The 18,142-nt window shown below is 43.0% G+C and overlaps 1 protein-coding gene across 1 annotated transcript in view; it reads left to right on the forward strand.

The window, feature by feature from the left end:
* The first annotated feature begins 9,801 nt into the window (after positions 1-9,801).
* Positions 9,802-18,142, forward strand: part of COL1A2 (collagen type I alpha 2 chain) — a 39,399-nt gene continuing 31,058 nt past the window's right edge. Inside the window, exons 1-6 of the mRNA XM_030480918.1 lie at positions 9,802-10,049; positions 12,238-12,248; positions 12,971-12,988; positions 13,664-13,699; positions 15,351-15,434; positions 16,800-16,856. Of these exons, the coding sequence (XP_030336778.1) occupies positions 9,980-10,049; positions 12,238-12,248; positions 12,971-12,988; positions 13,664-13,699; positions 15,351-15,434; positions 16,800-16,856 (276 nt within the window). The 5' untranslated portion in view covers positions 9,802-9,979. The remainder of the gene's footprint in view (positions 10,050-12,237; positions 12,249-12,970; positions 12,989-13,663; positions 13,700-15,350; positions 15,435-16,799; positions 16,857-18,142) is intronic.

The following is an 18,142-nucleotide window of genomic DNA, read 5'->3' on the forward strand; positions in this document are numbered from 1 at the left end:
AGCAGAGGGAGAAACAAGGACCCAGGAGGTAAATTGTCAGAGGTTAACTAGTAAATCAGTGGCTTCAGGTGATGATAAATGCTTGACTGCTGGTTCTGTGGCAAACACCATCATGCTGCCCTTTTATATAACTTGTACACAAATGTTCTATTTGTTGCAGGAAATCAAGAAATTATCTGGAATCTTAATAGCCCCTTGAAATTATGAGATTTTAAATACTGTTAAATTGGCAAATAGGGGCTGTAACCAATCTGTTTGAGTCTGTTGACTATATTAATGACCTTAAAACTGAATATTGCTGTATGCAACATGTTTAGCTTGTAACTCATTAACAACATTTCTGAATGAAATTTGATTTAACCGGTAAACCAGATCATGGGAGATAAAACAGCAAAATTAGTTAAAAACCAAGAGCATTAAACTATGAAACATACTGCAGGGAATGAATGAGAAGGTAGTCTTCACTTTTCTCAGTCTAATTTTGGCAAGGATATTGAGAATGAGTCTCAAAGTTCTGCTGTTTTTAGTGGTCTGATTCTTGCACCAGTGAAATTCTCTAGTGTGTTGTGATAGATTCCCCCAGGTGTAAATGCAATCATTATTTAGTTCTGGATCTGTAATAAGTGAGCCCTGCTCCTGCTCTGACCTTACTTTAGGAGCAATTGTTACTTTGGTGGAATAAGAACTGAGAGCCTAAAATCCATGCAAAAATTGTTACGGTTTTATTTTTAACAAACAACTTTGCAATTTACAGATGAAGTTCTGTATACAAGCAAATAACCTAGAAGCTAGAGGTTTGGGTTGTTGGGGTTTTTTTTACCTAAAGAAAACAGAACTGAGGAAATACTATTGGTAGAAAGAGGATTGTAGGCATAGGAGGAGAGGCTAATTGTGCGGAAACAATGGAGATATTAGGGGTAAGGACTATTATGTAAAAATATTTTTCAGTCGTCAGTCAAGAGAAGGAAATTAAGACTAGGATGTAGTTGGAGATGGTTGTGTATTCTCACATGTTCCTGTTTTTACCACAGATACTTGCTACCTCCTTTTACTGTCCTGATAGTTTTCATAGGCAGGCTAATGCCTGTCTGCCATCTTCACTGCCAGTCCTGGAAAAGAGGGTTTCCCACCTCACTTTGAGATATCCCCATCAATCAGCCCAGGAACAAAGGCTGGCAATTACAAGACAGAATTGCACCCGTTGAATATGGGATATACCTTGAAAGGTGCTCTTTTTGGCAACCTTTTAGTGATCAGTTTGCTTTGAAGCTTTTGATAAAGAACACATCAGAACTTAGAATGTTTGAGGTCAAAGTATACTTTTTCCCCTATTCTTGAGATACTGTTCTTGATAAAAAAACTTACTTGGAAGAAAGAGAGCAAACTTAGATTTTCAGGACTAAAGTGCAGCAGTGTAGGAATGAATTTACAACAGGTTTTCTTCTTGACTAAATGAAACCCTAAAATCTTAATACTTCCCATGCATTCGCCCTGTATTTTGGGTTAAAATGAAAAAAACTAGTTGCTCAAATTACGATGTCCGCTCTTCCATGTTAGTTACTGAGCAAGGTCTCCTAGTAAAAGCCCAAAGCGTTGCCCTCAAACCTCTCTGATACCTTTTTCTCCTCACTGCCCTAGTTGTTGCTGGAAGAAGCCAATCCAATGCCTGAAGGCTGCAGAGACAGAGGCTGACAAGGGAAAGAAGACTCAAACTTACCTTTTGTACCCCTGATTCCCATGAATGCATTAGCAGATCAGATACCTGATGTGTGATGGATTGATTGCCCATTTATTACATAAAATATTTCTATAATTCATCTTATCTACAATGGTAGATGAGAAATATTTTTGTTCCAGATATGATCAGCAAACATGAATCAAACACCTCCTAGGATGAAATAATCATATTTCTTTTAACTACAAAAATGGATTTTTTCTAATTGTGAGTTTGCTATTCCTGTTGAACTCTTGCCTTCTGTTTTTTGCCCAGCTGACAGTTGCACAAGAGGGAGCTGAGCGTAGTGAGAGGGAGCAGATATAGAGGATGTGAGAGGATTATCTCAAAGAAGGGAGGAGCTGAGGGTTTTAGGATGTATGTCACATCTATTTGTATGATCTATTGGTTTCACTACTCATGGAATCACCTGGGGTTTTTTACAAAACTACATGCTATTGCAATGAACAGTGAAAGCACAGTCAGCTTTAAAAATGCTTGTAGGGAGAAACCACACCATACTACATACCATTCATTTATTCTGCCTCTTAAAAATGGGAACACTGGGGTCTACAAGTAATTCTGGGACACAGCAAGATACTGCATTCAGCCAAGCCTTACATGGGTGAGCGCATCTGCGGAGATATCACATTTGCCTCTGTATGACATGAGCATATGCCGTGAGTCCTTGTACTCAGATGCACTAAGATTTTTTTCCTAGTCTGCAGCAGGAGATCTTGTTTGTCTTTTCAGTGAATGGGGAGTAGAAAGTTGTGGGAAGGACATCCGAAAGTAATCAGCACACAGATGATTTCCTCTGCAGCCTCCCTCCAGAATGAAGGGTTATAACTACACATGAAGCAGAACAGACGGCCATCCGTAGCTGCTGTAGAAGATGAAAGCATTTCAGGCCTGTGCAGAAGGGGCTTTGTCTCTGCAGGATGACAAGGGGTGAAAAGTTTCAAAGTCATGGAAAAGCCTGGACTGACAGGGCAATGTTGTTTCTGCGTCTTACTTATATCTGCATGCTGCCTCATTTTTCAAAGTAGGATTTAAATGCATTTGAAAACTACACCTACTGCCTGTGGGAATTTAGCTGCTTCAGAAGCTAACTTTACTGATGTGCACCATCTGAAACAAGCCTTTACTTGCACTGCTGCTTCTTTTTGACTGTGTATATAATGAAGGATCAGGTTGAAGGTGCTTCCTTCATTAAGACAGGTTTATTTCCATTAAATCATCAGTTATGTACTCTTTATCGTAGCTGGAAATTATTGCTTCATATGGAAAACTACCATTAATTATTACAGTCTTGAAACTCACAACCTGAAGACAACAAGAGGACTGATTATTTTCCTACCTGCTGTAAACAATTCCAGTTGTAGGTTCTTCTGGTGGTTTGGGGTTTTTACTATTCTAACTGTGCAGCAAACTTTTTCAGTACTTAATTTCAAGGCAAGGTACCAATGATTTGGCGGTCTCTAATATCGCCTGTGTGATTTTGATTGCTGTAGTAATTGTATCAAGTAACAACTAAAGCTTTATATGATATCTTCCACAAACTTCTGTGCAAATACATTTTCACAGAAAACAAATGCAACCCATGATCATGTTTGCTTATTTCCAACTATCCCACTGATCCCTCTTACATTTTTCAGGGCTTATTCGATTCATGTACTTCTGAGTCCTTCACCTTATCACTCCCAAGCCTGTTGAGAACGTGAAGGAATGGATCTATACAGATCTGCTACAGATGATGTTCACTGCATTTTCATTTTTTTCTTTTCTCATTAAAAAAAAATCTGAAAATCCCCAGAAGCTGAGACTCTGTCACTGTTGTTTCACAGTGCTATGCCATAAAGATGCAATAGAACCTTTTTAATACTGTTACTGTATCTCCATGTCAGCAAAATGCTGATGAACAGTGCTACAAGCTTGGTATACCAGAACTCACTGTCACATAAGACTTACCAACTTATTTCGAGTCTACATACATCCATTAATTTTTGTGTTTGTATAGAGAAAGTGTTCTCACCAGCATTACTTTAATTTGCTTTTAATAGAATTTACTGAGATTGATGATCGTTTTAAAAGGACCACCTGCCTTAATTTTATCTTGCTTTCTGTTTTTGTTGAGAATCTTGCATGCCTTAAGTCAAAATTCTAAGGTTGCCAAATAGAATGGGACCAAAAAAAACTAATTAATATGTTAAAGCTGAAATAAGAAGTTAAAAATTCCGTGATATGGCTGAAATACTTACAAGATATACAACTATAGGGAATACTGGCCTGGCCCTGCTAGTACTGAACTTAACATGAGTTTCTGTTTTACTATCTGAGTGAGAACAGAATCAGAGCCAGTGTAGAGGGCTGCTCATAACAGCCATGAAGGCTTATAGCTTTACCAAATGGAATGGAAGTGAAGTCCAAATGGTCTTGAAAAATTAGTTTTAAAATAAGCTTTTGGATGTAAAGTAAGGTAGCATCTTAATAATTGCATTATTTCATTGGATGACTTTCAGTGTCATAGAGCAATAGACTGAGTTGATAATGATCTGAAAAGTAGTCTATGTGTCCTGAATTTACTCAAGCTTGATAAGTTGGTTGGCTCCAGTAACAACCAACTGAGCCTTTTATCAATATGTGGACTAAACCTTTGTTTTGACCTCCTCAATTCCTGAATATGTAACCTTTAAGGAACAAAAAAAAGAAAAAGGAGAGGGGGAAAAACACCCCATGAAAAACAGTATATACTTTGGATAATCGAGAAAAAAATTCCATTCAATTTGCCTGCTGATTCCTTCAACAACAATCCCCCATGGGCTGCTGAGCCTATCAGTTGTTCTTTTTTTGAGAATCCATGACCGTTACTCCTGTTGAGAATAATGAATGATGATTTATTTCAAGTGTAGACAGCCACTGGGGAATAGAAACTAAAGGAAGCAGCTGCCATGGCTGTTCACATTGAACCTGTTTGTTTCTCCTTAAAAGTCAATTTCCTGGACTACTTCTCAAAAGCCACTTTAAATGATTCTGAAAAAATGACTTAAAATACAAAAGAAGTATTGAAAGTCAATGGTTATGAGCTATTTGCAGAAAGAAAATATTCCTGCTTCCATACCATTTACTGGCACTCTACAGACTCCCTCTAAATGATGATCCATGGACCAGCCAAGTCATGACTCTTCATGTACCTGTACCATTTTCTTAGATCTCTGTATACCTTTAGACCTATATGGGAACAGTGTCCTGACCACAGGAGCTTAGCATACCTGGCCCTTCAACCCAGGGTGCAGAGCACTGGTAGAAGTTCCTTGCACTGACTCGTCTGTCTCTCCACAGGATTTTCCTATAAGAGTATAGCACAGCTTTTTTGTTAGGTTTTTGTTTTGTTTTGTTTCATTTTAAATAAGCAGTCAGAGAGAAAGCAGTAAACATGGAACAATGAATTGTGGTGAGGGGGATACACTGTACTGTTTCTGTATTTACTCCACTGGCAATGTACCAGTCTCCTTGTTACTTAGAGCAAGATACTGACTATAACCAAGGAAAGATGGGAAGTGCAGAATCATAAACAGTTTTATCAAGCTAGCTCTAATCAAGTCGATATGTCTACACAATAGTCTCCCAGTATAATCTATCTAGTTCAGCTACTGCTGCATTAAATTACACTGCATAGACTCTCATATATCCATGCATCCTATAAAAGAAAGCCTAAAGCCAGATTGTGTCACTTAGCCAGCTCTAGTACTCAAAGGAGTCCCACTAGGAAACTACTTCCCTTACACAGCTCTGTTGCTCATCCTTTACTGCTATATGACTGGGCATGCATCCATTACCTGAACAAATGTGTGAAGCTTTGTGTTGGAATAGATGTAAAGAAATCAGTAACTATTTGCTCCAACCACAAATACCGTGGTTCTCCCGTTCGTACCAGCCTGAGAAGAACTAGGATCTGAGTGCACACCATGCCTAGTTATCCACCATGGGGTATGAGGTCTATGGACAGCCTAAAAAGATGCAGATCTTTCTCCAGACTCTGGCATTGCTCTGTGTTTTCTTGTAATATGGTACCGGCCAGACAGTATTAAATTGTTTGGCTGGATAATGGCTCAATGGTTGGTGAGTAAGTTTTGAAGGAGTAGGCAGGGCAAATGTTTCCCAGTATATGTATTAAAAACAGTCACAGTTTTCAGAATTTTAAGTCTGCATTCAAACAAATAGTTCAACATAATAAAAAATAAATCTGCTTCAACATCACCTGGAAGCTCATCTCTTTCAAAGCTTGCCCTAACAGCAAATTTTCTAGAGGTTATTTTTTATCATCATCAGTTTTAGTTTAAATTGTGCCACAGGCATTACTGGCTTCAGTGTGAAATAGTTCCTTTAAATAGATATGATCCAAAGGGAAAATGAGTTCTTAGATGTTTCCTTATTAAAGCTGGCTGATCAAACCGCTTCTGGTATGCTAATGGCTCCAAAAGCTGTCAAGTTACTTCTGTTAAATTAGGAGTCCCTGTACTAGTCAAGACATTTGCCTAATAGCAACCATTTGCAGTAATTGTACTTTGAGGAAAAAATGTTAAATCTGAGTTCACCCCACAGAACCAAATTCATCAAGCACTCCCTTGTTTTGGAAATACTTTTATTTTTTCCCCAGGTTTCTAAGATTACTTTTGTATGCTTAGATAGGGCAGATGAGCAATGTACCTTACCTTCCCAACAGAAGTTGTGTATGCTACAGATACTTTGCAGGAAGATCAACTTAATAGGCCTTTGTCACTTAACCTGAAGTCATTTGGTGTTGCTTGAATTAGTGCTGGTACTAGAGGGCAAAGAGATTCCTCTTTCTCCTTCCTCATCTTTCCTTAAAATATGGAGACCACGGATGAACGTTAGTGAAGAAAATGGCCAAGGGCTCCATAGGAGGTATTCATCTGAGACTGTTATGTCAAAGCTGAAGGTCCTAGAGAACTTCAGTTATGTTTTTTTCAACATGGTGGTTTGTTGAAAAAAGACCTGTAGACATGGGAAAAGAGCCATGACAATGAATTATTATTCTGTAACTATTTTTTTTTTTTTTTTTCTACCACAGGCACCAATCCTGTATCACTTTTGAAGCCTAGGAGCTGTAGTTTCATACCAGCTCAATACCTTTTGTGTGTTGCTGAGCTTCTGGTTATGTGTCTCCCTCAGCCCCTTGCTTTACGGTATTGTGTGGTAAATGAAAATCCTCATCTTCGGGGAAAGAGGGGGTCCTTCTCTGGGGGATCTCCTTATCTTTCCTGTCTGAAACTTTATGGGTAGGATGGAGGAGAATGGTGGTTGAGTTTGGTTTGGTCAGGATACATGTGTCCACATTCTTGCACCATCAGAGTATTCCATTAGTAGAAAAGGACTATCATTTCTTGAAAATGTGCATAAAAGTAGGCAAGCAATGGTTCTCTGACATTATACGTATGCAATTAGAAAAGACTTTGTCTAAAAAGTGTCTAGTTACTATTACAATCAGTCAATAAATGTCGACTGAGGCAGCAGAGTCAAAATTCGTTTGACAAAATAAAGAAAAACTCTGGCTATAGAGTCAAATGGTTGATTGCAAGGGAGAGGTTTAAAAAAAACACAAACCAAAAGAACAAAACAATCCACACTACTCACTGGAAGTGGAGCTGTCAGGAAACATTCAAACTTGAGCTTCAGTGCTTTGGGTCTAATTTTAATTGTTATTTCAACCTGTTTGAAGGTCACTGAGCTATTTTAGGTTTATGCTGGTATAAACTTTAAAGTAGTTAACTTTGCTGCCCAGATTAATTTTAAATCCTGCTTGATTTAAATTGATACCATTCACATGAAAGATAATCTGAGAGACTACTTTTGACTGTTTATGCTATATACTTTTATTACCATGTTTAATGTGTCATCATCCATTGGGCTCCTATTTTGTGGTCAGACATATTTTGTCGGATCACCTTCCCACAGAATCATGGAACGGTTTGGGTTGGAAGGGACCTTAAAGCTCATCTAGTTCTCACCCCCTGCCATGGGCAGGGGCACCTTCCACTAGACCAGGTTGCTCAAAGCCCCATCCACAATGGTCTTTTCCTAATGCTGGAGGTTATCTTATCCAAAGTGCAGGTTTAGTTTTACGTGCAGTTTAGTTCCATGTGTTGTTTGTCATGCACGCTACCCATTCCATGTGCACTCTTGACGGTAATGGAACATCCCGTACAGGGAGGTGGCTTCAGGCAGGCTGTCCAGGCTAGTAGGCTGGCTCTCCCCACCACGCGTAGAAGCGTGGCACAGGGCTACTGCTTTCAGCAGTGCCTGATGCTGGCAGTGCTCTTGGGACACCACCTCCGTGGGGTCCCCTCTCAGATGGACACCCCTGTCCCACCTCTTCCATGCTTCCTGTACACGTCCCCCCACGGAGGCAGCTTATAAGTGAGGGCTGGATACACCCCCCGCACCTCCCCAAAGACAGGCTGCGGCAGAAACGGCCCCTTCGCCCAGGGGTGGGCAGAGGTCGGCTGTCCCCCGGCCCCGTTACCCTCCCGCTGTCCCCGCCGCGGCTCCCCAGCCAGCGCAGCGGAGTCTCGCTGCGGCTCGCTGCTGTGACCGCTCAGGACCCGCCTCCTCGGCGACCCACATCCCGCGGCTGGGGGAAGGAAAGGGGGCGAGCCCCGCGTACCGCGGCGCCCACCTCGGCGCTTCCGCCCCGGGGAGGGAGACCCGCTCTGAGGCGGGGCTCCCACTTGTCTTCGCCGTTACCTCTGCCCGGGACTCCCTTCAGCGAGCAGAGGGGGCCCGGGAGGGGGCCGGCCGCCTGCCCGGGAGGAGCCCCTGGGCGGGGATGCGGGCTGGCTGCGGCCGCCGCTTGGCCCGGACGGCGGGACCACGTCAGCTCCGCTCAGCCGCCGCAGTCCAGAGGCCGACGGGGCCGAGATGGGCGACCCGAAGTGACTGCAGCCCCCGACCCCAATTTCTGGGGAAGAGGCGCCTGGGAACCAACAATAGGGCCCCGCTGCACGCCGCAAGGGGCAGCCAGTCCCTGCCGGCCCCCAGGGCCACGGTGCGGGCAGCTCCTCGCATCCCCCCTTGGCCTCCCCGAGTGCCGTGGGGCGGCCGGCGCCTCGCCCACCGCCCCCCTCCCCCCGAGACGGGGGAAGCCGGTTGCCAGACAGACGTGGCAAGCAACCCCTCCAGCTTTCCCCTTGGCTGGGTGCGCGGGTGGCAGGAGGGGCAGGGAGCTGCCGGAAGCGCCTATCCTCCTCCCTGCGCCGGAGAGCTGAACGGGCTGGGAGGCGGGAAGGGCTCGGGACAGCCGGCAGCAGGGACTCCTTGAGCTGCCCCTCACACACTCATGCCGCCCAGCGGCCACGAAGCGGGGAGAAAACACTCGCGGCTCTGGCCAGAGAGACCCCCCTGGGGAGAGCGAACCGCCGGGATGCGGACGGGCTGCGAGCAGCCGATGGGGCTGTCGCTGCTTGCTGCTTCCCAAGGAGAAATGCGAGGGGCCGGGGTGACAGGCTGCCCGCTCCCCGTGCTGGGCGCGCCTCGGCACCTCTGGGGAGGGCGAGCGTCTCCTTTTGCCTTCGGTTGCGGGAGAGCCTGAGCAGAGGACCCAGCCCCCTCCCGGCTCCCCGGGGCGCTTCCCCGTCGCCATCGGGAGCGGGGCGGCAGGCTCCGCAGGCCCTGGACAGCTCCTGCTTTGAAAGCCGTCGGAGCGCCCTCCCGACCGCTGCCGACCGGCCGCCCTGCGAGGCTCGGGGCCGGGCAGCCCGGAAAAGCCGGGCGAGGGGCGGGGGAACGCTGGAAAAAAAGAACTTAAATAAAAAAAAATGAGGCGAGGAGTCAGATTTTCCTCCCGAAAGCCTCAAAGTGTCCACGTCCTCAAAGCATGGAACCAATTTACTGTCGCCGCCTCTCCCCCCCCCCGCTCCATCCTCCCCTTCGCCCCATCCCCTCCGCTGCCAAGGCTGCCGCGCCGGGCTGGAGACACGAAGCACGTGACGGCCTGGGAGCCGCGCGGGCTCCGCGGCCGCCGCGCGCCCATTGGCTGCGCCGGCGCCGGTGACTCGCGGCCCCGGGACCCTCCTGTGGTATAAATAGGGCGGACCGGGTCTTGATTAATTTAGCATCCCGGGCAGCAGGTTTCTGCTAAGGTTGGAGTTACTCAAGACTGTATGCCTGCGTCCCATAGGTAATAGCTAACCACCGACCCGGGGGCTCTGCACCACAAGGAGTCTGCATGTCTTGCAACTAGACATGCTCAGCTTTGTGGATACGCGGATTGTGTTGCTGCTTGCAGTAACTTCATACCTAGCAACAGGCCAACGTAAGTGCTTTCAGCTTGCTCGTGGCATGGGGGGTGTCAGGAGATGACTGTCCCTGACAGGGGGGTCAAGAGGGGCTGACCCTCCGCGCTCTGTCCAGACCTCTTCCCCTACGGATGGTAGCCTGCGGGGAGCTGCCGCTTCCCAAGCTGTAGAGACCAGCTCTTAACAACTGCCACCTCTGTCCCGGATCAGAATCCAGCTTCTTTTTTTTTCTCTCAGAAATAGAAACGGGTGGCAAAAGGCCAACGAGGACCCCCCTCCTTACCCAAACCCCAAAAAGACAGTTGGGCTCGTATCCAAAGGAGAATGCAAAGCCCTAATTCAAGCGCAGCTGCTTAAGGGCTAGGAGGAGAGTGTTTGCGGCGAGCGGAAGGACTAAGGCTGCACCCAGACTACGCTTCTGCGGGACTTGGGGCACAGTTCCCGAGGCGGGGAGCCGGGCAGAGCCGGAGAGCGGTGCCTCGCCCCTTCCCTCCGGAGGGAGGCCGGGCGGCTCGGTTCGGGACCCGCCGCTGCCGCCGCCCCGCCGCGTTCCGGTGCGCGTAGCGGCGCCCCCTGGCGGCGTAACGGGGCCCCTGGCTGCAGCGCCTTTCGACCCGGCCCGAGCGGGGAAAGCGGTCGGCGGCTCCCCGGGTGGCTCCCGCTCACTGAGCCCGGCCTCCCGGCGGTGTCCGGAAAGGGAAAGACCGTACGAGGCAGGAGGAGGGAGGCAGGGAACGAATAGTGCAGGGAAAAGGATTTAGTCCCCGTTACTCGCTGAGGGGGAAACGCAGCTGCACACACGCACACGCTGCGGAGGAGGAGAACCGCGCCCCATGCGGTTGGCTTGCGGAGAACCGAAGCGTTCCCCGGCCTCCCTGCCGGCAGCATCCTGTGCAGATCCCTCAGCCTCTCGCCGCCGTTCCGCCGCGGGACTGGCTTTGACCTGGGGTTTGGCCGCGTTCCTGGGGGGAGGAGGGAGGGCGCAGCCGTGCGCTGCCCGGTCCTGGGGGCTCCCGGGAAGATGCCCCCGGCGCCCCGCCGGCCGCGTTGGGGTTGTTCTGACGAGGCCGCCGGGCTGAGGCCTGTCCCGGCGCACCGCGGCCGCTCCCCCGGGGACATCCCTCCCTCCCTCACTCCCCGGGTGACGGGCAGCGGTAGCAGCGGCTGAGGAGACGGAATGGTTCGTGTGGGCATCCCGCAGCACTCACCAACCCCGGTTTTACCCAAATAAGACCCTGTAGTCGCCAGTGTCACCATCACCTGGGGGCAGTAATGGTTTTAATTTAATGTGGAGTTAGTAGAGGCGATCGGTGTGTTGCCGTGGTATTTCAGTGCTCTTGGGTTCAGCACTTCAGATATTGTTACCTGTTGCTGGACTGCATGAACCATCTGAATTTAGTGTGATCGTATATCGCCAAAGTGACACTTTGTGGAAAAACATCCCAAAACCTGTTGGCTAGGTAGCCGAATTGCTGACATTAAAGTGTGGTGTGAGACGTCCTTACCATGGTAAGTTTCAGCCCAAAGATAGATTTTTAATTTAAATTTAATTCAAGCAATAGATTGCTTGAAATTCAGAAAAGATTTTTGAAAATTAGTATCTCCAACTGATTAACAAGAGTGTACTTAGTAGTACATAACATGCAGAGAGAAAGTTATTTCCCATTTGGTGTTTAATGGCTTCAAACTGTTCTCTGTTATGCACGCTGACATTTTACAGGAAATTGTGGAAATAGGTATGTTTGGATAGGACCATGCCCCATAAAAAGTGAGATGGGGCCATTTACATTAACATTTAAGATTACTCCTGTAATTTAATATCTTCACATGTCAGCCTGTCTGGATTCATTCATCTGTTGCATGCACACCCGTGAAAATACATATATGCAATTTTTCCCATGGAGATACATTCAAGCATATTTAGAGCAGGCTTCTAGAAGGTAACTGCCTTTTTACCATATCAAACATATTACTTGTTTTAATTTCATTAGCAAGTCAGTTTTGAGTTTGGCAATCTTACCTGCGAGTCTTTACAGTTTAAGATAATCACCTTAAAAGTGAGAAATTACATTAAGAAAATGTTCCTTGCAGTAAGAAAAGTAAATTTGCTGTTTGACTTAAAAGCATTGAAATGTAAAACTTGCAAAATAACTGAGTCCACACTCTAATTATCTCCTTTTTTTTTTCTTTCCCTTCTTTTTCCAGATGTGAGTGAGGTCAGTATAATTATTTTTTTTTTTTATCTAATGTGTAACACTCATCTTCAATTAACAGGCTAGACTTCTCTTTCATGGCAGTGTTATTTATTAAGGTTAATTCCCAAGATGGTCATGGAAAGATACCAATTAAATCCTGAAGGGGATGCCTGGAAAGGTACCCACCCCACTTTCTCAAGTGGGACGGCCTTTTTAAGAGACTGCCTTCATAGGTGTAAAGACCATGAGGAGAAAGTAACGGAGCAGTGGTGTTTGGGCATTATACCTGGCGGCTTGGATTGGAGATGACTCTACTTTAAAGCCAGTCTTACAATCTAAATTTCATTGCACAGGAGGATTATGAAAGAACTCAGGTGTGACTTTTTTTTATGCCAGTTTTGTAGGCTGTAATATATATAAAATTGTCAGAACTGAATGTTCTAATGTAGTTACGTGTATCTTTGCTAGATAATGAACTCCTAGCTAAATTACTCCTAAATTACTATAAGAAGTAATTTAAAACCATATAAAAATTTAATATACTGTATATGAAATATATACTGTATATATTTATTATATCTATATAAATATATACTGTATACTGAAATATACTGTACAGAGAAAAAAAACAGTTGAAAGAGAAAAATGTGTAAGAAGATGAGTCTAAGTTTGTATATTATTTTAGTTTAAAATATTGAGAGAAACTGTATCCTTTTGTTAATTATCTTCTTTATATTTTCCAGGCAACTGCAGGGCGGAAGGTAAGCATTTTTATTTTTCTTGTGTGGGAATGGAGATGATATCAGGCATTCTTAGGCAGATTAATATTTGGTTGAATATTGGATGAAAGGAAAACTGACTACATTCATTATTTCCAGTATTTAGCAGTAGCACTGAGATGAGTATGAAGTAAAAGGGAGGGAACAATCGGTGTAACATCTTAACACCAGAGTAAATTCAAATATTGGATTTAAGCTGCTTTACCCAAGAGCAGAACTAAGCCTACCAAGAACTAAACTGCATCAAAGTGGCATTCTTGTTCAACCAGATTTCCTTTGGAAAGATTTACATTAATAGAACACTAAAGCAATATCCATACAGGTCTAAAAGTCTAAGTAAATTCTATTTTATGTCTAAAATTCACTAGTGTTAAATTAGAGCCAAGTACTCATTAGAGACTAAAAGCAACTTTGCAAGTACTTCTATGGACTGTGCAGTGATATTTTTAACTGACGTAGTAATGGCAGTGACTTATGTATTTCCAGTAGCTTACTGTGGAAAAAGAATATACTGTCCGTGGAAAATAGCAACTGGACCTGTATGTGCAGTCTGCTTTCCCTTTCTCATGTACACTACTTATTTTAATGTATCTGTTTCCCTGTGTCATCCTGGAAAATTTCCATAGTAACTCATTAAGTTTTATTTTCTTCTCGCAGGGCCCTAGAGGAGACAAAGGGCCACAGGGAGAAAGGGTAAGGAATTAGATTGACGTTCATTTGTTTGTGATCTTTGAACAACAGCTGTTGGAAGACCAGTAGGAAAAAACTAAGTTTAGGCATTGATGTGAGATTAAATGAATGTACCCATAGAAGCTTCCATGTACAATTTCATTACAAAGAAACAAAGTTACCTATTACCAAATTCTGCTCCAGCAATACCCCACCGAACTCATTATGGTCATTGTGGCTGAGCAGATGTGGTTGAGTTCAGACAGCAGCCTAGAACTTCAAGTGGTGATTTGAAAAACTTTTTTCCACCACCCACAGTGGAAATAGTGCATGAAAATGCAGAAGGGAAAGTTGACACGTGAAGATGTAGTCTTTGAGCAATGTGGTGTACGGATAAGCTCTCTACATCAAACCTGGATAGACAAAGCTAGCTTCGAGGATCATTCATTATCTGTGCCTCCAAAGATGGCTTGAAAAAGCTCTTTTCTTGGCAGATAGGTGTTTGTCATCTACCTTCTATTAGTCAAAGCAGATACTGGACTGCTAAAGGCTACTGTAAAAGTAACCATAGATAAAGACAATTGAATAATTTAATTGTAATGTTCATTCATTTTGCTGTTAGCTGCTTTTCTGATTTGCTTCTGCTTTATTGCTGCTTTTTTTTTTAAATGGTATTCTGAAATTCACATCCTTATCTGGGCAGTGTGTAATTATCGTGTGTCTTGTTTGTATCTTGAAAATGAAAATGCCATTGTACTCATAGGTAGCTCTTAAAGATTTCTTAGATCATAATATGCTGACAAACATAAAGGGAACTATTAGGAAGAGTGTATTCGTATGGTCAGCTGAATATTTGCTTTAGTCTACCACTAACTAAATTTATTTAATGAAATGAGATGCATGCTTTGTCCTGAAGACAGCAAGCCTGATCTTGCTCCTTTAGAAATCCATAAGACTTTTATTATGGATTTCATCTAGCACTGAACTGGGTCCAAAATACAGACCAAATGAAATATCTCACCTCAATTGCCACGATGGCAAAACTTGAATAGCTTTGTGCATCAAGGATAAAAGAATGTACAGGCAAATGTTGCTGAATGCTTGTAATTTTAGGCTGTTGTAAAAGAAATTCTGATAGTGGTAGCAGAGTGATAGCATCAAAAATCCATAGAAGAGCACTGCTTTATTGTCATTGAATTTGCAAATGTACCAGCAAATAGTATAGACTGATTCAAAACTGGTCCTCAGCTTACTGTGGATCTATGTTAGTTCATACCAGTAGGGCTGACTTCTGTCAATCCTGTTGGTCAAATTTTAGGCTCTCACTAGCAGAATCTGACAGTCTGTGTGGGTCCACGTGGCTTACTTGAGGTTTATGGGTCCAAAATTTGGTTGCTTAATGTGAAATTTCCCAATTTGGAGAATACACTTTGGTAGCACAGGTCCAATATTTTCCCCATAAATCTCAAATATGAAACTACAGTTAATATCTGATTTGAGGTGTGACAAGACAATGTAAATTCAGTCTATGCTTATTTTCTCATTATTGAAAGTGCATATATAGTACTGCTGTAGTATGTACTGAAGGTGCCTGGCTGTTAATGAGTTTATCGCTTCAACGATTTCTTTAGCCACTTATAATGTTCACTTTATAATCCTTTTTCTTGGACTCTAGGGTCCACCAGGTCCACCAGGCAGAGATGGTGAAGATGGTCTACCAGGTCCTCCAGGCCCCCCTGGTCCTCCAGGTCTTGGCGGAGTAAGGCATCCAAACTTTCTATTACTGAAACTGATAATCTGTGCTTCGTGGCTAAGATTAAATGTACATCTGCCAGAAAACACTGAAATTGCATTGGAGGAAAGTAGAGGAAACATTCTCTCATGATCAGCAAAAAATTGATAGTCCCAGTTCCAATGAAATTCTCCTTGGGATGTATATTTTCCATGGCAAATTTAGGTTCTGTATTCAGCAGGGACTTATGCACAGGAGCAAATCAACCATGTTAATTATCGTTAAATTCGTACAGCCATAATGTGTATGGATTAGGAATCAACTAAATGAAACCTGTGCTGTTCAGCAGATGGGGAAAAGAAACAACACTTTGCGGCTGGGTTCAAGAGACAGCAACTGTACTGGAACAAGCTGAAGACTACCCTTAAGCTAAAAGTCCATACTTAAAAGTCCTTTAGAATTTTAGAGTATCTTCCTTTAGAATTTTTAATTTCTATCTGTATTCGTGCTGCAGAACCTAAGTGGACTGTGTCGCATACACACTTTTTGCAGAAGTGTCTATCATGTATTCTCTGCAGAGTGCTGGCTTTAACTCTTTACTTGATATTAGCTTGCATAGGGAGCATGAAGACATAGACAATGTCTTATGGATCAAGCTTAGTAAATCCTCCTGCATGGAAGAATACTCTCTTGCCTTCGATATGAATAACAATAATTTATTTTCCTATTAGCAAACCCCAATTTGCTTTCACTGGTTTCTATTATTTTAGTATGCTAATAGAACAAAAAAAGCAAGAAAAGGATTTTTGATTGTGTTGTATAAAACTTTTTTCCATTTTAGTGAAGAGAGTAAATGTACTAGATTTATTTGCCTACAAAACTTATATGGATAGAAGATCAAACATCCAGTGCAGTGTTTCTGAGGCTGCATGCTCCTTAGATCTTTGTGAAGGTGAAAGCCCCACCTCCTCCGGTAGCCCATCAGGGCTGGTACAAGGATTTTACTTAAGCAATGCAGTGAAAAAATACGCATAACTTCCCTCATTGGAAATTCGGTAGAATGACTTGAGGATTTCAAGAAAGTTTTCAATTTTAAATGAGCACTGAGTTTACATTCTTAATTTTCAGTTCATGCTATTGCAATACTTCTCTATCACCAGTGCATAGATATTTGAGGCCACTCTGTGAATGTACCTTCCCTGTACAACCAAGTTTTTCTGGAAACAAGTAAATAGAACTGTATTTATTATAGGACCGTGTTTATTGAGCTTTGCACAGGCTGCTTCAACATAACGTATAGCAAGTCTGATGACAGATGTAGCATGATAATTATCAGTATTTTTTAAAGTAAAATTTGTAGTATGTTAATTTCAAACTTTTTATCACCTTCAGAACTTCGCTGCTCAATATGATCCATCTAAAGCAGCTGATTTTGGCCCTGGACCTATGGTAGGTATATGATTTAGCACTTGATAACTTGCATAGATAACATGTTTGGTGTTTTCCTTTGAGTCTAATCCAGCTGTAATAACACAAAGCACAGTGTTAAAATTAGTGTTTTGATCATATATCGAGTCAGACTGTGAATTGATTCCTAGATATAAGGACAATGTAAAGTGTTTGAAATATAGTCTTAGGACTTGAAATATGGTCTTGGCACTGTATGTTTAACTTGAATATAGCGCTTCTGCGTCTTGTGCTTTAATTCTGTCTGTCGACCATACTTTTATGAATAAGTGAATCTCATAATCTGATATCAGATATCAGATCATACATCAGACATGTACTTTGATATCGTATTACTTTACCCATAATGAGACAGATTGTGTTTTAGGAATGAGATCAATTGTAAAGCTGTTGTCTAAAGCAGACATAGGTCTAGAAGGTAACTCAATTGCTCAGCTCCAATTGGTGACCATTTTTCTCCCATGGCTGTACCACCCTTTTGATATCCTTGGATTGCACAGGCTTGATAGGAAATTGGCCACTGCATTTGGTTCTCCAAAACTGAATGTTAGTACTTGCTACAAGGCTATTGTAGGAGGAATCTTTGTCATTGACTGCATGCTATGTCCAAATGGACATTTAAGGAGTCTATTGCCTTTCTACATGAAGTTCTAACCCTTCCTGATGTTAGCAGATATATTTTCAGTGTGCATAGGTAGCAGAATATGGGTTAAATTCACCATACTTACTGACATCACAGACAATGCATCTGATGGGTGAGCAGCAAGATGAAGGCTGCCCAGGATTACTCTGGGTCAAGTGCTTGTTTCCATTCTTGAAAATAGTGTAATATTAAATGAATTTTTGAAAATATTTTGGCATCTGTTTAGATACTAAGTTTAGGAAAACAGAGGTATCTTTAATCAAGTTCGGCCCTCAGTATCTGGCAATAAATATGAAAATGTAGGTGAGGGTTTATTTGAGGTGTCACAATTTCTAAGTTCCAATTTTTGAGTCAGTTAGGTTTCATCTGATAGCAACAGCAGTAGAATCTACCTACTGTGAAGAACATTTAAATTTCATAAAGGAAATGTGAGAGATTGGGAAGATAGAAAAGGAGGGAAAAACAATTATGGAATATAATTTGTGAAGAGATTCACGGGACTTATGCAGCACATATGATTCAGACTGTTCACAATTAGTTATTTTTACTAGAATTACTGCATATTTTTATAGCCACAAGATTGCTTTAGCTTACATAAGTAAATGCTTGTATTTAATATGCATTT

The sequence above is a fragment of the Strigops habroptila genome, chromosome 1 (genome assembly GCF_004027225.2).
Source record: "Strigops habroptila isolate Jane chromosome 1, bStrHab1.2.pri, whole genome shotgun sequence".
In the NCBI taxonomy this organism is placed as follows: Eukaryota; Metazoa; Chordata; class Aves; order Psittaciformes; family Psittacidae; genus Strigops; species Strigops habroptila.